Here is a 20,839-nt window from a genome sequence, read left to right on the forward strand (position 1 = left end):
GTAGATTAAAAATAAAAAATAAACGTTCCAAAATGCTGCTGTGTGTCAATACAAAACATCACAATCCAGTGTGGATTCTCATCCAAATTTCAACATCTTTTGAAGAGTAAAATATACTGTACATACAAAGGTGGACAGAGGTCGAACTTACCCAAGTTCCTTGGCGGAGGTAAACCGTTCCCCAGCTTCAGCATTTTCCTTGTCCATTCCCTTCAGCGAGGGTGCAGCCCAGCTACAAGAGAGTCTTTGAGAGTAAGTCAACCAGATGATGTTTAAAAGACCGATTAGTTTTGATTCCAGCCCACAAAAGTTCAGAGAGTCAACTCCAAGGACTTTAGAACAGAGGATCCCTGCAAATGCGAGGGTGTGAAAATTGAACCGTGGCTGCAGAATGTGACACGGGGCAAGCATTTCGGTGCAATGCCGCTGCCGCACTGTCAACCATACGGTCTCAATCTGGATTTACTGTTCTGACCCAAATCAGGATGGACCAGGAGGATGTTGACAATAAATTATTAAAATCAAAATATCACCTCATTCATGAAAAAAGGGACTGAAAAATTTCACCAGATTATTTCGCAAGCTAACTGTTTATTTGCCGCCTAGTACCGGTACATTGCAGAAAATTCTGCTTACTCTTCTTCGTGCCAATGGGCCATTTGTCTTTTCGGTAATAACCACAGGACTTCTGTTTTGTTCATTAAGTCTTCTTCAAACAGCCATTTGTCAATAACTGGCTCGAAGCAGAAAGTGATGAAATGGCATGAATCATTACTGTATTTTACGAGATTGACGTTGCAACAAGTCTGGGTGGCTGCACTGCGTGGGTTTTATTTTTAAGCTTGCATTGCATAAGTCTTACATCAATTCTTTGTCATCAACTTTTGGGTCAGTGGTGTCGAAAGCCAACCAGTCTTGTCATCCTTGGGGCAATCGTGGCACCGTTACTGTTGTTGTGCCCATTTTTTCTTTAGTCCCGCAACCCCTCTATGCAGGTTTCTCGGGGGCGGGGGGGTAGTTCCCGAACTTCCATCTTCAAATGCTTGTTCAACATCGGCAAAGTCTGTTTTTTGGACCTTCTCAATGTGCCTGGAAATAATTTCCGTTGGAAATTAGCACAATTTAGTCATTTGACTTGAGATGCATCCAGAAAACTAGGTATTAAGTATAACAGGTAACCACGACTTTCACAGCGAGGTCCTGGCAAGGGAGAAAAAAAAAGTTATAATGCCCACTTGGATTCTTTTATGCATTTCATACAAGAGTGCACATTCCCTCACCAAACTGTTTATTGGCCGCCTAATACCGGTACATTGCAGAAAATTCCGCTTCCTATTCTTCATGCCAATGGGCCATTTGTCTTTTCGGTAATAACCGCAGGACTTCTGTTTTGTTAATTAAGTCTTCTTCAAACAGTTCCTTTGTTCATCAGGATATTTCAACCCACAAATCGCTCTGTGGCTTTCATTATCTAACGAGTAAAAATCTGAAACTCTGCGTGCGACACACCTGGGCAACAGAACACAGCCATACACTAATTTGACTCACGAAACGGATGGATTCAACCTCGAGGCACCATCTGAGTTGAGTGTTGCATCAGGTAGAGCTAATGGAAATAAAAGCCGACGTGTTGAGGTCTCACTCATTTTTTTTCCCCCAGCTGTCTTTGGGCAGTAGGTGGGGGACACCCTGAACTGGTTACCAGCCAATCACAGAGCACACAGACGAACCGCCAGTCACGTTCACACCTGGGGATAATTTAGAGTGTTCAAACAGCCTGCCATGCTCGTTTTTGGAATGTGGGAGGAAACCGGAGTACCCGGCCAAAACCCACACAGGCACGGTGAGAACATGCAAACTCCACACAGGAAGGCCGGAATCGAACCCTGCACTGTGAGGCCAACGTGCTAACCAGTCAACCACCTCATGTGCAACTAAAGATAAACATTGTTTCAATCTGGAGATGTGTATTGTACAAAGTAGTTATCAAACAAAATAGTACAGTAAACAGTGATTCCTTTATTTAGTCAAGTCTTGCAATATAAAACTAAAAAGTTGCATAGCTGCAATAACAGTCTATACATCCGTCCGCCGATGACTGCTACGAAGCTACTGGGGGGTTCTTCAAGTCTATTGGGGACTCAAGCTCCTGCGAGGTGGGGGGAGAAAAAGAGCATTTTAATCAAGTGGAACTGATTAACGATATTTCAGAAAGGTGTCGAAGTTTGTGCAATTCTGATTCAGAATTTATGTATGCCTATTTGGGGGACAACAGCAAATTTGACTTTGAAATGAACTAACTACTTTCGTCGGGAACTTCATGGCCCTCTGAATAAATCTTAATAGTTGAATTCTCTCATTTCTCAAGGTTTTACCTCACTGTCAGCCTCCAGATGTTCAGATTGCAGTACCATGTTTGACATCAATGTTTCTTTGTCAGGTGCTTTTCCTCTGATTGATACCCAAGCCCTGTTTCAAGATGCAAATACAACAAAGAGCTACAGTAACGGTTTGCTGTAATTCACATGCGAACAAAGAACATCCTTGCCTTTTTCCAAAAATGAAAGCGACCCCCATCAATGCAACAAGCAGGCAGAAGACCCCCAGGACCACACCGACATGGCCTCGTCTACTTTCCTTCTCTTGACAGAACTCTCCTCGGTAGCCAGCCACGCAAAGACAGTTAATGACCTTGCCTTGGGTGGCGCAATGGCCATGGCCGCTGCAATGTTGTTGACTACATGAGGAAGTGTCCTTGGAGTTCTGAGGAGGTGGGAGTGGAGACTCGGCAAGATGACCGCCACCGACTTTGGTGCCAGAGGGGGCGTTCATTTGTGCACCTAGAGGAGTTCATACTGCTTACATATTCACACTCAATTATTGCAGAGCATTTGTTCCAGCATTGTGAGAATGGAACATTTGCAGAATATGATACAGTGTAGTCCAATAACTCACAGTCTTGTTCATCTGACTGGTCCGGACAGTCCGCAAGGCCATCGCAAAATTTGCTGCTCAGGATACACTTGCTAGCATCAAGACAAGCTTGCTCTCCTTTGGGACATGGGTGCTCTGGTGCACAGGATGTGGGACTGACGCTGTAGAATCCGCGAGCACATTTGCACGTGCGGCCTCCGGGATAAGGCAGGCACAGATGTTCACAGTCCCCGTTGTTGGAGCACATATTGGATCCTGTATGGGTTGGAGGAAAACTACTACAAACTCTTTGAAAAAGAAACATGGCTAAAATGTCATGGAGAGGACCTGGTTTCGGTCAACTAGTCATTTCTGTCTCAAATGAATTCCGTCTTATCTCTGCCATTTTGAGGCCATATTAGCTATGGCATGGTTTTTGTGACTGTCCACTTAACAGCTTGTAAATGTAGTGGAACATATCCCACCTGTCTGGCTGTCATTACTGTAAGCTTTAATTTCCACAAGGTTGGCTTTTGTCTCAAACCACAGCTGTTTCGGATGATGGCCGTCGCTGAACCACATTTTGGTGACATCTACACAGGTTGGAGACAAGCACAGTACATGTATCAGGAATGAAGATTCCACCCCCGCGCTCACCCCAAAAATTGGGGGCCGTTATGACTGAAAACAAATTAGTTTTTGGAAAAAACTGAATTGACTACAGTTAAGTATATTTCGCTTGATGAACAAGGTGACGCAAGGCCACTGCCAGCTGAAAAGCATTGCATTAATCTGCTGCTGGTTGCCAGTTAATATATCATGCAAATGTGGTCACTCTTACCCTTCTCCAGTGTTATCCAGAGGAGCATGTTCTCAGTGTACGTGATGGATGTAATCAAACCAGTCCCCATTTTGTATTGTTTGTAGCCTGAGCCATCTAGTCCAATAGAGCAGATTAGGCCTTCAACTAAACGGCAGGGGGTGGAAAAAAAGTCAAAAATCAAGGAAGCAGAGCCAGTCAAAAGAAGCGCCGGGATAAACTCAAAACCTGTGTCAGCCCAGTAGAGTGTCGTCCCATTATCGGAAAAGACCACTGACATAGGGAGTGCAGATTTCACCCAAAGCACTGCTTTGTTTCGGCCGTCCATCCAGACACAGCTCAGCTCAGCCTGGTTCTTACTGCCAACAAGGGCTGTGTAGCAAAGTTGACTTGAGGGAGGATGCACTGCAATGGATGTTGTGCGCTGGAGGATCAGACAGACAATCTGTGAGTCCATTGCAAGCTCGGATGATTAGTGGTAGAAATAGCTTCGAGGAGAAAGCGTAGACAGTGTCAAACCTTAACCGTTTCCTGCAATAGAGAGGCGGTGAAACCATTAGGACTGCTGGTCACATGCAGATTAGGTCGTCTGGTGCTGCTCCAGTAGATGTTGGAAGTAACCCAGTCAACAGCCAGAGCTATGACTGAATCATCCTTGAGGATCAGGGAATAAACATTGATGAATCCCAGGGTGTGAGTATTACACTTCAGCCCTAACTCTCAATTCCGACATTCAACATTCCAAAGTGCACATCGTTGAAAATGCACTGTGTAACAGTTATAAGAATGGGGAAATTCATTCCAAATGTTGAAGTTCCTTTTACCTACCTTTAGTTGTATCACTTGCCCAGTTACTGCAAGTGCCTGTCTGGACCTCGGCCCGCTTAAGTTCAGCACATCTACAGTACCTCGTTTGGCATCAGCCACGAACAAGGACATGGGCTGGAGGGCCAGGTCGAGTCCAGAGGCCTCAACAACCCCAGGAACGACCAACACTCGACTGTTTGGCATGTGTTTCAGACCGACTCCATCATGACGCAAGGACTGAAAGTAAACCTGAAAGGTGGGAGAGGGGGAAAAAAAACATTTAATAAAGCATTTAATAAAGAGATCAAAGGATAGCTGACCATCACCTGATAGATTGTTGTAGACGCCAGAAGCAAGATGAAAGTAGAGTCCAAAGGCAGAGAGCAGGTGATCTTGTCCTTAGAAAGGAGCAGCCCCTTCGGACAGCGGCAGACTGCAGCGGGCTGCGTCACAGGAGCGCCAGCTGTCAGAAGGCACAGGTGGGAGCACTGCAGCTGGTCGCAGGGGTTGGCTAAGGCGGGCTGGCAGAGGGCATGCATCAGCTGGAGAGAGGAAACGGTATGAGACAGCGTCATGTCATTATTTGTCTCCAAAGGCCATTTAAAGGACAGTCAAGACTACTGGAACACAAAGCTCATCTTATTTTACTCTCGTAGTCTGAGAGGTTACAAATCTCTGCGGACCAAGAAATGAATGGAATTGCAATTACTGTACCAAAGTGGTTAGTACTACAAAAGGCGAGTGCCAGAAAGTGGTATGGGTCAGTTACTTTGAAAAGAATGCTTTAATGGAAAATGGCAAACCTTCAGGCCAAAAGGCTGTCCTGGTCTTTTGAGAAGAACCTTCTGGTCTTTGCCAGTATTTTTGTCGGCTGAGCGGATGGTTCTTCGCTTCGTGTCGGACCAGAAAACCCGATCATTGAACACTGCCACTGAGAAGGGGCTCGGAGTTTCAGCTAACTGGAGAACCTGGTAAGAGTGGCATTTCCATTCGCACATTCAAATCAATTCGACAGTTTTACAATTTGCATATGCATCGGTGTCCAAAGGCAACCGCCTGCATTCGATGACGTTCACCTTGACATCATCTCCATCCAGGGAGGCCGAGCCAATGCAGCGCAGCTTCTCATCAGCCCAGTAAACGCGCTCGTCCAGGAAATCGTAGGCCAAACTTACAGGCCAGCTCAAACCGCTGGTAACCACCGCCTTCCTCTCTGAGCCATCCATCCCTGAACACTGGATCTGAGGGGTGCTGCCAATCTCGGACCACAACATCAATCTGAGCGAGGGTAATCAAATGGACGATAACAATTCAGTGACAAGTAAATCTCCTGGCTGGCTGGCTGGCTGCCTCACCCTTTGTGTGGTAACAGCACCAGCGAGCGTGGCTGCTCAAGATCTTCAGCCAGCACCACCGTGTAATCCTGAGACTTCAGTGTGGTGTCACCGAGCGGCACCGCTCGAATTTGGCCCACAAGTCCATCCACCCAGTAGAGGTTCTTGCCTACCCAGTCCACCGCAATGAAATCCGACTTCACACCTGTAATTAGATTTGATGTGAACATCTGTGTACCGATTCATTTTGGCGTCTCCAAATTAGAAGTGGACCTTTGACAAGTGTCCCTTTATTGGTGGAGTCCTTTGTCATGTCTGCCCAGCGGATGCTCTGGTAGTCCGGACTGAGCCAGTAAACCCTCTGCTGAGCCCAGTGGTAATCCAACGAAAAGACCGGCCGGTTGGCGGAGGACAGGAGGCGCAAGGAGCCACTTTGAACTCCGAGAAGTAAAAGCTCCGACTGAACAGATGCCACGAGAAGTGGCTCATCTAAAAAAGCACAGGAGACTTATTTGATCTTTTATTTATATTCAAAGAGATGATGGATAAAACTTGATTAACAAAAAAATATATATATCACATCTATTCTAATGCTCATAGCATTGTTCTTTAATTGCCATAATACATATACACACATACCTACTGTATGTTAGAGACTCTGTAAAATGTACCAAGTCCATCTCTTTCCAACGGAACACAATCACGGCATTGTAATTATGCCGTGTTCTTTAGTTTGTGTACGAATGCTTTGCATCACTTACCTTTGGTCTTACAGCTTTTGTTGTCGGGCTCCAGGTAGAAGCCAGGGTGGCATTGGCACACGTAGGACCCACGGGTGTTGAGGCAGCTGTGTTTACATGCATTCTGCTGCATTAAATTGCATTCGTTGGTGTCCACACAGGACACCGCACCGGAATGTAGCGTGAAACCTGCTTCGCAGTAACACCTCTGCAAAAAAAAATGAACATTCAACATCGAGCGGGATTATTTGTCTCAATTACTTGCCTCATGTTGTGAGCGGGGGTATTTATGTGCATGAGCGTGTTAAAAACTACATCTGAAAAGGCTCCCTCTCTCGATTTCCGTTTTACTGACCGGTCCCTTTGGAGTGCTGACACAACTATGATCACAGTGAGGTGCCGATGGGCTCGAGCAGTTGCGCAGTGTGCATCCCACACCCTCATCCGAACTGTCAGCACAGTTGATAAAGCCGTTGCACACCAGTCGCGGGTCCACACACTCACCGCTGCCACACTGGTAAAGGTGAGAGGAGCAACTTCTCCGTTTGCCTGTGGAAACAGGAGGCTGACATTCAAGAGGCTCTTTGGATTGTGGAACAAAACAAGACGCATTAAAGATGGCTTATGTTGGGTCCTTTGGCCTCACTGTAGCAGTTTCAAATGTCGAGCATGAAGATACTTACATTTGTCTTCATCCACCCCATTGTGACAGTCGGCCTTCCCGTCACATCTCCAGAAGAGAGGGATGCATTGAGTGCTGCTTCCACATTGCCACTGGTATTGCCTACACGGTGGTGCTTTAGCCAAACAGTTCTAGGTGCGAGGGGCATTCGTTTTGTTTCAAGTGATGCTGTATCATTTGAATAACCTTCACTGAATTGCAGGCTTACTTTTTCATCCGAGCCGTCCTTGCAATCGTTCTCACCATCGCACAGCCACTCACTCTGCAGGCACTCGTGACTGTGAGGGCATCGCAAGTGCGTGGGGCAGCGTGGTGGTCTTGAGCAGTCGACCTCATCGGAACGGTCACTACAGTCCGCGTAGCCATCACATCGAAGAGCCACAGACACACACTGACCGCTAGTGCAGCGGAACTGCTCAACCTCACAGATCGTCAACCCTGCCAGGAGGAAATTATGTTGCCGTCTGATGGCCTGCTAACCAGTATTTTATATTTTTAATTAACTGCAAACATGTCACATACCACACTTTTCTTCATCCGAACCATCAGCACAGTCTCTCTCGCCATCACACAGGAAGGTCTCCGGTATGCAACGCGACGCATTATCGCAACGGTGATGGCAGCCCAAGAGTTGATTTTCACAGTTCATTTCATCGGAGCGGTCTTGACAGTCATATTGTCCGTCACACACCTGCTCAGTTTGGATGCATCTATTACCGTGATGACATTCAAACTCATCTGGGAAATGAAAAATAAACAGTTAAGGCGATTTCATGGAAGATGGCGCTCCAATGTACAAACCTGTTTTGCATTCAGTAGCACATCCCTCCTCATCCGATCCATCCTGGCAGTCCTCCTCACCGTCACACACGTGGCTGTACATCACACACTTCAGACCGTCTTTACAAGCCTTGAAGCCATTACGGCATTTGAGGGGAACTGGCTTGTCCATGGAGGCTTAGCGAAGAGAAAAATCATTTTAAAGGCTTGATTTAGACGGGTCAAAAAAATATGGAAACGGCAACTTGGTTGCTTGTAAACAGTTTGCTCGCTGGAATAGCTGCCCGCCCATGTGTGTGAGAGAGAAAAATATAGTTTCTCTGCACATGAAACGTCAGTTTAACTGGGTGCTGTAATTCTTCAGTCATGTATTATTTAGACCAAATCATTTCAAAGACCTTTTAAGTGGGCATTGCTTTAAATCATGTGGAAGGGGGGCATCTCATTTGAATGGCTTCAATTACTTTCGTCTCATCTACTTGTATCTTTGAATTGGATTTGTATGCATTTTTTCATGAGTAGCTTACAAGTTGAACCATGATCAGGCGATTTGCACTTCATCTCATCCGAGCCATCTGCACAGTGGGCACGCCCGTCACACACATATATTCTGCGGATGCACTTTCTCCGATCACTGCACAAGAAATCAGCTGACAAGGGGAAAGGTCAATCATTTTGATGTCCGCTTGTCGTTTCTGCCACTCCATCAACAATATGCAAGGACTTACTTGGGCGTTTGCACTTGAAAACACAGTCGCTCTCATCAAATGCATCCGGACAGTCCGTTTTTCCATCGCAGAGCTGTTTTTGAGAGATACACAATGACGAACCTGGGCATACAACTGAAGGAGTGATGCAAACTGGAGCAGAACTCTGAATCAGAGGTGCAATCGTTGGCGTCACAGCATCTGGAAAGAAGAAGTTTCTGAATGACAATCTTTTGCTTATAATTATGGCACATCTGCGATTTTCACAAAGGGACTTACCACATCCCATCTCGTCCGTGCCATCAACGCAGTCTGGCTCACCATCACACAGGAATTTATTTGGGATGCAGCGATGGCCGTCTGCACAGTGATACTCGCAGCTTTTGATTGGTTTTGAGCAGTCCAGCTCATCGGAGCGGTCACTACACTGAGCTCTTCCATCACACACCTGAGCCACAGGTATGCACATCACGCCATGAGCACACTGAAACTCACCTTTGAGAGAGCCAAGAAGAAAAGTAGGAACATTAAAAGGGAAATTGAGTGAGAAAAAAAAATCCCAGCAATATAGCCCAATGAATAAACCACCGACTTCATTTACAGGAAAACCGATGAAATTTTTTTGAAGCAAAAGAACCTTTCGTGCACGTTTCCTGGCATCCTTCTTCATCAGATCCATCCAAACAATCTTTCTCTCCATCACATATATGGCTGTAGAGCACACATTCTGTGCCATCTTCACACAGTTTTGTACCCTTACGGCATTTCACAACATTAGTTGGAGTTGAGCGTGGAACTCCACTCTGACACCCCACCTCATCCGAGCTATCGTGGCAATGAGCCCGGCCATCACACACGAGAGACTTTGAGACGCAGCTCCTACGATCCTTGCACAGAAAGTCAGCTATGGAGGCAAGAAAACGTGATTAAAAAATACATATATCAGTTTAACCACAATATCACTACTTACTCTTATAAGGACATCTTTTCACGCAGTCCTCATCTGATCCATCAGGACAGTCTTTTTTTCCATCACATATTTGTGTGGGGGTAATGCAAAGAAAAGAATTTGGACACAATACTGATGGACTCTTACAGGAAGGCCTATTCAAGGGTGTGGCAAATGAAGGAAATGGATTCAAGTCTGGACTGGAGGTCGACTGGGTTTCTGCAGAAAAAAAGTTGAGAAATGTGAACATTTAGTTTTTAAAGATGGAAATAATAGAGAGCAAACAAATACATTACAAACTGAAACAGCCTCCTTGAAAATGTTGACATACCACATTGAGATTCATCCGACCCATCTCGACAGTCTTTCTCTCCATCACATACGTGACTGTAGAGCACACATTCTGTGCCATCTTCACACAGTTTTGTGCCCTTACGGCATTTCACAACATTAGTTGGAGTTGAGCGAGGAACTCCACTCTGACAGTTCACCTCATCTGAGCTATCGTGGCAATGAGACCGGCCATCACACAGTTGATACTTTGAGACGCAGCTCCTACGATCCTTGCACAGAAAGTCAGCTATGGAGGCAAGAAAACGTGATTAATATGCATTGCATCAGTTTGACCACAATGTCACTACTTACTCTTATAAGGGCATCTTTTCACGCAGTCCTCATCTGATCCATCAGGACAGTCTTTTTTTCCATCACATATTTGTGTGGGGAGAATACAAAGAAAAGAATTTGGACACAATAGAGATGGACTCTTACAGGAAGGCCGATTCAAAGGCGGGGCAAACGAAGGCAGTGGATTTATGCCTGGACTGGAGGTCGACTGGGTTTCTGCATGGAAAAAAAAAAAAGTTGAGAAATGTGAACATTTAAGTTTTTAAAGATGGAAATAGAGAGCAAGCGCAATAAATGCATTACAAACTGAAACATCCTCCTTGAAAATGTTGACATACCACATTGAGATTCATCTGACCCATCTCGACAGTCTTTTTCTCCATCACAAACATGGCTGTAGGGAATGCATTCAGTCTCATCCCAACACAGCTGGAAGCCCACACGGCATTTTAGCATCTTCACTCGGCTGACAGGCGGAGCGATTGTTGGACAATTAACCTCATCCGAGCTGTCGTGGCAATGAGCTCGACCATCACAAACCAGCTTCTTGACAACACAGCTCCGCCTGTCTTTGCAGAGGAAGTCCGCTGTGCAAATAAGGATCAGTTTTGAAAACCAATCACATGTACAACACATGCATTGTTTCATTATGTAAAAGCATCCAACTTACACTTATTTGGGCATCGTTTCACACATTTATACTCATCGGCTCCATCAGGACAATCTTTGATGCCATCACAGATCTGTGTTTGAGGGACACATGAAGAATCTGGACACAGAAATGAAGGACTCCGGCATGATGGCTTGCTGGGAGGATGAGTATTGACAATCGAAGGAGGTGGAGTTAAGTGGACATTTTCCGGAGGAGCCATTGTGACATCTGTAAACATGACATGAACACTTCAGATTTGACATGAGCAACAAAAATATGCCTCTCGAGTCATCACATTGCTTAACCGTGCTACGAGGAATCTCAACATGTAAACTCACCGCAACCTTCCTCATCAGAGCCATCACTGCAATCCGGCTCGCCATCACACACGTGACTGTAGCGAACACACTCACTGCCATCCTGACATAACATCGAGCCCACGAGACACTTCAAGGCCTTTGGTTGACTGGCAGGGATTTTAACACTGGGACAACCGACTTCATCAGAGCTATCGTGGCAATGAGCGCGTCCATCACAGACTAGGTTCTTGGAGACGCAGCTCCTTCGATCCTTGCATAAAAAGTCAGCTATGGAGGCAGGAAAACGTGATGCAAAACAAGAAGCCATTTGCGGTTGAAGCTAAAACCTGAAGACTTACTTTTATAAGGGCATCTTTTCACACAGTTCTCATCTGAGCCGTCAGGACAGTCTTTTGTTCCATCGCACATCTGTGTCGGTTGAATGCAAATAAAGGAGTGTGGACAAAACATTGACGGACTGATACAAGATGGCTTCTCATAGGATTTTGTGGATGAGGGCAATTCATTTGAGTCTGGACTGGGGGAAGACGGTCTTTCTGCAGAGCCGAAAAGGTGAGAAATACAACAGTTGGAAAAGCTAAAAAAAAACCTAGAAGTTTTAGTGTTCTTGACAATGGAAAAAAAATGATTAATTCATCACCGAAATTCCTCAAAAGTCAAACTTTCCCATAAAACTTCAACATACCACATCCCTCTTCATCCGACCCATCCTGGCAGTCTTTTTCACCATCGCACACATGGCTGAAGGAAACGCATTGAGTCTGATCCAGACACAGCCAAAAACCCACACGACATTTTGGCACCTTAACCCGTCTGGCAGGTGGAGCAATGGTTGGACAGTCGACCTCATCTGAGCTGTCGTGGCAATGAGATCGGCCATCGCAAACCAATTTCTTGAGAACACAGCTCCGCCTGTCTTTACAGAGGAAGTCCGCTGTGGAGTACAGAAAGGAGAAAAAAAAAAAAGTAGAATACATGCATTGTTGACTCATCCAAAATGATTGAACTTACACTTATTAGGGCATCGTTTGACACATGTATTCTCATCAGACCCATCAGGACAATGTTTTATGCCATCACATATCTGTGTTTGGAGGATGCATGTAGAATCTGGACACAGAAATGATGGAGTTGCGCATGTTGGCAGCTTGACGGGAGTATTGACTGGCAGCGGAGGTCGATTCAAGCGGCCATTTCCTGGAGGCGTAATTGCAGTGTCTGAATAGGAAATTTCGCATCAGCACAGAACGAACAATGAAAAACGAAAACAAGTTTAATGTTTAAAATGTTGCCTATCTAGGTACCACAGGAAATGTACAACTTGGATGGACAACGCAAATCAATACGTATGCTTACCACAACCTTCTTCATCAGAGCCATCTCTGCAGTCCGGCTCTCCATCACACACGTGACTGAAGAGAACACATTCACTGCCATCTCGACATAACCTGGAGCCCATGAGACACCTCAAGGCCGTTGCTTGGCCGACAGGGACGGCAACACTCGGACAGTCCGCTTCATCAGAGCCATCGTGACAATGAGCGCGCCCGTCGCAAACGAGACTCTTCGAGACGCAGCTCCTACGGTCCTTGCAGCGGAAATCTTCTGGGGTGAAATGAACATTTGAAATTTAAATCAGTGGTTTCGTGTCAAACCAGAGGAATACTGTTGCTCAACTGAAGTGCCAAAGGAGGAAGATAAAAAATGAGAATGTTCTGAAATATTTCACCTCCAAATAAGTCTTGGGGAGCTACAAGTGCCGTTGTATAGCAATGACAGTTAACCAATTTAATGAGCGCCTAAGACAATTTTGCTTTCCTGATAATCTAAGCTATATTCCTTGAGAAAAAAGTCAGTTCTTCCAGAAATAAGTATTTGGGAACAGAAATATTCGTCCACTCAGCCCCTGCAAGAGCATTTGAACAACTTATGATAGCACAAGGTTAACATACTGGGTGGATTTTTGTTCTACATTTCTGACTTACTTTTAGAGGAACATCTCCTCACACAGTTATTCTCGTCAAAGCCGTCGGGACAGTCTTCTCGACCGTCACAAAACTGATTTGGGTAGATGCAAAGACGAACAGAAGGATGGGGACAAAGGACAGATGGTCTGATGCATGCAGGCGGGGCTGGTGTAGCAATTTTGTTCGATGCACCAGGGGCTGGCTGCGCTGGGGTCACATCCTGCTCTGTTGCGTTTAGAAAATATGAATTGGAATTTCACCATGCAGGATTGAAGCCATGAGAAATTTCTAAGTTACTCACCACATTCCTCTTCATCCGAGCCATCCTTGCAGTCTTTCTCCCCATCACACACGTGGCTGTACAGCACACACTCTATGCCGTTCTTACATTGCCTGGAGCCCTTTCGACACTTGAGGGCATTCACCCGAGGCCCAAGTGAGGCGACGGCAGGACACTCGACCTCATCCGAGCCATCGTGGCAATGAGAGCTGCCGTCACACACCAATTCTTTCGACACACAACCCCTCTGGTCATTGCACTTAAAATCATCTAAGAAGTCAAGTTCAGAGAGAGAAGAGACATGACCATCAGAAGCTCTTGAATTCAACAACTATCATGTGGACCGGGTTGAGACTTCACCTTCGGATGGACACGTTTTAACACAAAAACTTTCATCATCTCCTTCAGGACAGTCCTTTTTGCCATCACACAGCTTACTTTGAGGCAGGCAGATGGCTGTGCCCTTGCACTGCATAAATGCGTTAGTGCAGATGGCAGTAACTGGTACTATGGAAACAAAACAATTTTCACCCCATGTAAATCTGCATGCACCTTCTCAAATTGACAGCGAATGAACACAATACAGTGTTGATATGAACCTGCGTGTACATCCCTGAGTGCTGCCACCACAGTGGCCACGGGACCTCTCACTGCCACATCCCCGATAGGGCGCCCATCGCGTCGGTCCGACAGGGTCATAATATCCTCGGACAGAGACAACAGGTAAGGCTCCAGGGCGCCGATCACGGAGCCAGAGACTTTCCATCTTCTTCCTGCTTGGTGTTTATTCCCCTGGAGCAGACTCATTGTCATCAGGCCTGGGAAGTGCAAGAGAAGCACTTGGCATTAGAGAACTCAAGTGGTTCATTTATAATTTTCTCACTAAAACATACTTACAGATCATTTGAAATGTGTCAAATCCTGAATCTGATTACTAACCATCACCCTATGTACAACGTGTAACGTATTTACCATGTTGCACGTCATCTCTGAAGTCAAATCACTAAGGCAGATTGCAAAGTGCAGTACGTTATATAAATGTTGCTGCCAATAGGGTTTCCATGATGCATCGTTGCCCGACGGCAGAATCATCACATCTCCAAAAGTATTTTTCAGGATATTAGAAGAGGGGGCATATTTTAAGTTATGAAATACTGTATTGTAAAAGCTCAAGCAACACTTGATTTGTTAAATTGTATTTTTTTTTAAGTCCGATTGGGGTCTAACCAATGACAATTTGTGGGAAAAACTAAATTGTAAAAAAAAGAAAATTCTATTTTCGTTGTCATGATTTATTTCTATGTAAAATCGTAACAAACCTGCGTCGTTGGAATTCCACAATAGACTACCAGCTCTCAAGTCAAAAGCCATGCCCCCTATGACTCCTGTCAACTGCAACAGCTCTTTGGCTTTGCCTCCAGTCATGCTCATGGTGAAAATCTGCTTCTCCTCAAACCAAATGATTCCACCCCTCAGCCAGTCCAGGAAGAGGCTTCGAATCTCCTTCGTTGTGTGGTACAACTGCTTCTGGTAACGACTGTCCACTTCCACTGAGCCTATGCGGGTTTGGTCATATGACACCCAATACACGCTCCCACTCTTCTGGTCCACTTTAATCAGACAAACTTAAAAAAATAAAATACAAGTAAGGATTGATTAGTTATAAGAAACAAGGCGAAATACCATTATTTCACATTGACCGAAGTACACAAATGCAAAACCTATCACATTTTTTCAGATGACAGATATTTAGGCCTTTAAAAAGCTGAAAATGCCTAAACTCATTCACCTGACACGGTTGTAGGAATCCACTCCGTCTTGACATGGGTTAGGCTGGTGCGTTGGATGTGGCCAGTTTGGTTGACCCAGTACAGCCAATCCGTGTTCCAGTTCACATCAAATGACAAGATGCCCTGGTCCGTAGCAAAGAGCTCAGTTTCTGTGGACAGGCTGTCTTGAAACTCCAACAAGTTAATATTTTTGGAGGTAGCGTACAGGAATCTTGGATCTAAAGCACAAAAGACAAAGAACAAATTTCAACCTTCCTTTTTCACTAAATGATCATAGACCAGAGGTGTCAAACTCATTTTACATTGTGGGCCACATACGGACTTGGTCGATGTCAAGTGGGCCGGACCATTAACATTATACCATACTCTGCTATAAATAGCCAAATATCACGTCTTTCCTTTGTTTTGGTATAAAGTAGTATTGGCACATTGATACCGTCTGCTGTGTTGGTTCTGTCTCAGTGCCAGATTGAGACTGCCATTTTCTGCTCTGATCAAAACAGTCTGCGAACAATCTATGAATTGCATGTTATTAAAAATTATTCATTCTGTGCCTTTCTTTAATGAATTTTAAATTATCCTGGTCGTATGTTTGACACCACTGTTATAGACCATCAAACGGTCTAGCGAGGATTATGTTGACAAGATAGAGAACCTACATTCACATGTGCCGTCAACCATCAGTACTTTGGAGTTGGGACAAGTGCAAGTAAATCCAACAGGGTTGCCTTTGGTGAGCAGGCACATCTGGCACGGGGTCTTGGCACATGCAGATGTACCTAATTGTTGAGGAAAAACTTTGCTTTTCAAAAAAGGCAGACACTTTCAATTTGCATGACGAAAACCATGAACAAGTTGTGAGGAGGAAGACCAAGTTGCCCCCTTACCTTTTGGCTGCTGCAGTTCATGGTAAACGGACAAAAGTGGCAGTGTGGATTTCCCCAGAAACGTCTTCTTGTTTGGTTGATTTTGCGGCATCTGCCAGAGTCCTTTGTCATCCATCCAGAAGAAGGAACTTTCAAACACGGCCAGGTTCAGAGCTGGTCTCTTGTTGAACAGGCCAGTGAAGGTGAACCGGCCGGTTCCATCCACTTTCATCGTCTCAATGGACTGATGGAAAAAGTCAAAGTTAGATCTACTTTCTGCATGAGAAAAGACTATCTTGATGTGTTTTTTTAAGTCACCATCTTGAAGTCACTGATCCAGTACAGTCTCCTGGCAGCCACGTCTGCCGTCAGCCCATGGGCCAATTGAGCTGTGAGCACTGTCAGAGAGCCTCTGTCTGACCCATCCATCCATGACCTCTCTATGGTCACCCTACCACCAGGGCCCATGTTGACCCAAAACATCAAGCTGCCAGAACAAAGAAGCATTTAAGATAATGCTTTTAGGAGATGGAAAAAAAAGAATCAACTCTAATTGCATCCTGTTGAAAATGTTGATCAAGCCCACCTCTCCACCGGAAGGATAACCAATTCTGATGGGCTGATAGATTTGCTCAACAGAGCGGTGTAACTTTGTTCGTCGTCTGCTTGCATGTAGATTGATTCGGTCTTCTGATTTGTCCAGAAAAGGTTTCCGTTCAGCCAATCACAAGCTAGACCTTTGATTCCAGGTTCTCCTATGTGAGCAAACATTTGAAGGACGGGTCAGCTTAGTGCTCATGAAATTAGCAAATGAGACACTAGTATTTTGAATGCTTGCCAAAATTCTATGGATGAAGCGTCACAGCTACTGTCATACTTGTGCATGCTTCATGAGTTTCAATTCATTATAGATGAACATGAGGTACGGGTAAGCGTGTAACAAACCAGTATGAATTGTCCAGCTGCGCTGCCCATCACTTTTATATAGGACTCCCATGTCGTCAGCCCAATAGTAGTGGGCTCGGGCAATGTCATACGTCATGACAACCGGGTTGAACTTTAGAGTCTGGAGCACGTCAAAATGTTGTGACTTCACATTCAGCAGTCCGACAGACGTCCTCAGCACTGTCAGCAGCCGGGTAACATTCCCTGAATGAAGGCAACAGGTGTAACATTTCTTTTGACCCTTGAAAATTCGCATTCAAGATTGTATTCCCCTCTCTCTCTGATTCATAACACTTATTGATGTGGCATGAAGAAGCTATTATAATACAAACATCAAATATGGAAAGAAAGCTTTAAAAGTACCAGTAAATTTAAACAAAAAGGGGGGGGGGGGCGGAAACCAATTGTTTGATCAGTAAATTAATCATAGTTTTATACCATCATCTCATTACCTGTGGCCAGACAGGCAAAGCCTTCATTCTGATTAAAGCCTTCTCTACAGTGGCAAAAGTAAGATCCATCTGTATTGCTGCAGTGATGGAGGCATGGCGCAAAAGGAAGGGCGCATTCATCCACATCTGCGGGCACAAAAGTGGTTCAGCTGTTTTGGGTCCAATCAAGGCAGTGGCACACCACAGCCAGAAGGTGGTGCTGTGGTATAAATTGTCATTTTACTACTGTATACAGTCATGCAATGACACTTCACTCTGTCATAGGTCGACCCCAGAGTTTTATATCATATTTAGCGAATATTATATGGTATAGTTTTTCAACGAGTTATGGTCCCCCATCATTGCAGAGCAAGAAGCTGAAGCCAAGATGAAAGTGTCCACGCTTTGGGCTCATTTTATACATAAAATAATCTATGGCGACTAAAGTATACATTGTTAGCCAGTTTAACAAACTTCCTCCACTAGTTAGAAGGAACTGTAATGCCTCCACCAAGGGTGGAGGCAGTATCGACACTTTTGACCTTGGTGCCTGAAGTCATTCAATTCAACAAAAAATGGTGAATTCAGAGAGTGCGTCACCTTTGCAGACTGCCCCATTGATGTCGAGTTTATATCCAGGAGGACATGTGCACAAAGCACCCCATGGCTGATCCACACACACGTGGCTACAACCGCCATTATTCACAGAACAGGACTGCCCTGCAAGCATAAATGACAAAAATAATTTCATTGCATCACATTACTTTGAGCCTCGAGGTGCAGTGAATGCTGTTGAGCAGCCAAGATTTACGATCATTTTTTTTTGGACCAAACCTACCACAGGTAACAGGCTCATCGCTGCCATCTGAGCAGTGAAACTTTCCATCACACATCTGGTCAGCAGACAGACACACCTGTGCACACTGTAGGCTCCCCTCACTGCACAAAACTGGAAACCAGAGAAGAAATGTCACATTTTAAATGTGCACGGAAAAAAAGTGATTTCACGATACAACATGAAAGCTTCTTTACCACAGCCCTCTTCATCAGAGTTGTCCATGCAGTCGTCGTTTCCGTCGCAGCGCAGTTCTCCTGGGATACAAATGTGGTTCCCACAAGTCCAGTCCGATTCCAAACAGCCATCGGCGACTGCACAGTTCTCCTCATCTGAGCCGGATGGACACTGCTTCTGTCCGTCGCAGCGTGCAGATGCCTCAACACAACCGACAGAGCCCACACATGGAAACTGACCAGGTGGACACTGAGAGGAGCCTTGAGGAACTGAGGGAAATCCATTGTAATTGAATCATCATGTTTTTCTTCGAACCATAGTAATGTTCAAACCATGCATGTTACAGTGGATTGCAATATTAAATATACTTTTTAGGAATAAAGCCTCAATTGTGATGAAGACTAACTCTGCTTCTATATTTTATCGTCATCATGATGGTGGTACTTCGATAGACAATTATTTTTTTTTCTTATATGGTATAAAAACTAACAACCACTTGAACAAATGTGATCTTACTATATTTGAGGCATGTCCATCAATTAGCAAAAAAATAAATTGCAGATCGCATTCAGCAATATAATATGGAGGCGGTCATCATTTCAGTCTATTAAGGATTAGAGTTCGCGCAGGCCAATCAAAAGGTACATCATGTTTCATATTTGTATTACTTATGAATTATTGTTTGCTTGTGTGTTACTACCTGGTGTCGAAGTTTGTCGAGTTAGCTGTGCAATTTGGAGTCTACTTTCAGTGAATGGAAACAGTTTATAATAATAATGCATTTTATTTAAAAGCGCCTTTCATGCTACCCAAGGACACTGTACAGACAAGAAAATACAATGTAAAAATTGGTAAGCGAGATATTGTAAAAACATGACATAAAATCATAGGAAATGGAAGAGCTATGTGTCGTAGGCAATCCTGAACAGGTGTGTTTTTAGATGGGATTTGAAAGTGGAAAGAGGTGTGCAGTTTTGGAGCAGCGCGACTTGTGCATAATTTGAAACCAAATACAGAAGATCCTAAGAGAAATATCACCATTCAAGTTTTATTTAACTTGACAGTTGGACCAACTTTTTTTTTAACAAAACCAGACAACATAAAAATGAAACTGTTACACGACATGTATCGTCTACAGACCAATTCGTGAATATTTAAAACAAGAATGGCATTTAAAAGGTAGCAACCGTGCAACACTAGTTGTCACCGTGTGCACGCTTTTTCACAATCTCGTATCCAGTCCGCGAATTCACTTTGGCCCAGTGCTGATGAGATTAAGACACAAGAGGAACCTACCAGTACAGTCCATCTCATCAGAGCCATCCAGGCAGTCCCCTTCGCCATCACATCTCCATATATCAGCGATGCAAGCTCCATCATCACATTGCCACTGATTTGGGTGACACTGGAAAGTCTGCCCTGAAACGTAACCGGAAACTTATTGCGTTAGTTCGAGTGACGTCAACAACAGCGCGGTGTTGGAAACGCAGGTTTGACGCCAGAGCAACCAACTGCGGTTCGAGAAAACATACAACCAGGTATGCAAAACCGCACGCAATATATGAGAACACCCTGTCAAATGATCAGTTAAACGTCAAGACCAAACGTCAAATTCAAATTAGCCGCCATTTTCTTTGAACGTGATGAGGTAGTCGCCTGAAAACACGCACGAGCAAAAGAAGAGGAAAGGGAGCGGTGGGGGGGACTTTAACTACCAAGTGCTAAATTCAAGAAATACAAGAATGAAAAGTGTCGTTACCTGCGCATAACTTTAAAACTGACAAGACAAGCAAACAAATGAGCTGGCGTGACTTCATGTCGGAGACACGCGACTCATCTGGACGAAGTGCAGCACCTGCAAGGGCAACGCCAATTAAAGCCCCAATTGCACATGCGCACTCCTGCACACGGATGTAAACACAACAAAATCATACGTAGACGGAACACATTTTCATTTGTATAGCGGAGCATACTACATAGTTCAAGAATAATAAAATGGACAGTTGCTTTTCTCTCTCTCTCTCTGTATTTATATATGCAACAAAAAAAAACTCTTAAATATAGCCTATAATTGATGAGTCATGTCATTCAAATAGTCTATTTCAACTTACTTAATGGAGATCAAAATCAATGGCAGGTATTTGATGTTGCCTCTATCAGGACTTTTTGAGCACAAGAACAATTGGAAACCAATAACTCAGGACTCAGGAGCCTTTG

The 20,839-nt window shown here is 44.6% G+C and overlaps 1 protein-coding gene across 6 annotated transcripts; it reads right to left on the reverse strand.

Moving 5' to 3' along the window:
• Positions 1–1,999: 1,999 nt before the first annotated feature.
• Positions 2,000–20,501, reverse strand: si:dkey-88l16.3 (low-density lipoprotein receptor-related protein 2). Of its 6 annotated transcripts, none has more exons than XM_052051194.1 (51): positions 20,382–20,501; positions 19,919–20,041; positions 18,643–18,891; positions 18,449–18,559; positions 18,211–18,330; positions 17,632–17,757; positions 17,180–17,383; positions 16,821–16,989; positions 16,553–16,721; positions 16,256–16,478; positions 16,028–16,147; positions 15,368–15,586; positions 14,898–15,203; positions 14,178–14,396; positions 13,939–14,085; positions 13,600–13,848; positions 13,317–13,523; positions 12,688–12,933; positions 12,343–12,549; positions 12,017–12,265; positions 11,670–11,867; positions 11,350–11,598; positions 11,030–11,239; positions 10,698–10,946; positions 10,378–10,575; positions 10,064–10,312; positions 9,754–9,951; positions 9,421–9,687; positions 9,063–9,278; positions 8,805–8,984; positions 8,604–8,726; positions 8,098–8,253; positions 7,819–8,034; positions 7,505–7,734; positions 7,298–7,427; positions 6,970–7,163; positions 6,636–6,822; positions 6,148–6,363; positions 5,896–6,079; positions 5,617–5,818; positions 5,344–5,508; positions 4,867–5,082; positions 4,562–4,789; positions 4,253–4,387; positions 3,962–4,157; positions 3,755–3,880; positions 3,399–3,506; positions 2,956–3,189; positions 2,549–2,840; positions 2,376–2,469; positions 2,000–2,149 (listed from the first exon to the last, which is right to left on the reverse strand). In XM_052051194.1, the coding sequence occupies exons 1-51, from the start codon at positions 20,437–20,439 to the stop codon at positions 2,102–2,104; spliced, it is 9,615 nt and encodes a 3,204-aa protein (XP_051907154.1). In that variant the 5' UTR covers positions 20,440–20,501; the 3' UTR covers positions 2,000–2,101. The 6 variants fall into 6 exon arrangements, with proteins under 6 accessions (XP_051907154.1, XP_051907153.1, XP_051907156.1 ...); XM_052051193.1 differs by having other exon boundaries at positions 12,688–12,936; XM_052051196.1 differs by lacking the exons at positions 10,064–10,312; positions 10,378–10,575 and having other exon boundaries at positions 12,688–12,936.
• Between the last annotated feature and the right edge of the window lie 338 nt (positions 20,502–20,839).

The sequence above is a fragment of the Hippocampus zosterae genome, chromosome 18, assembly GCF_025434085.1.
Source record: "Hippocampus zosterae strain Florida chromosome 18, ASM2543408v3, whole genome shotgun sequence".
NCBI lineage: Eukaryota > Metazoa > Chordata > Actinopteri > Syngnathiformes > Syngnathidae > Hippocampus > Hippocampus zosterae.

Bases quoted from the DNA above. Each gene is read 5' to 3' on its own strand.
- si:dkey-88l16.3 (XM_052051193.1), bottom strand. From the start codon at position 20,439: ATGAAGTCACGCCAGCTCATTTGTTTGCTTGTCTTGTCAGTTTTAAAG. The intron at 11,599-11,669 runs GTAAGTCTTCAG...CTGCCTCCATAG, and splicing joins GAAAAGATGCCCTTATAAAA to CTGACTTTTTATGCAAGGAT. The intron at 6,364-6,635 runs GTAAGTGATGCA...GTGCTTTTTTAG, and splicing joins CAAAAGCTGTAAGACCAAAG to ATGAGCCACTTCTCGTGGCA.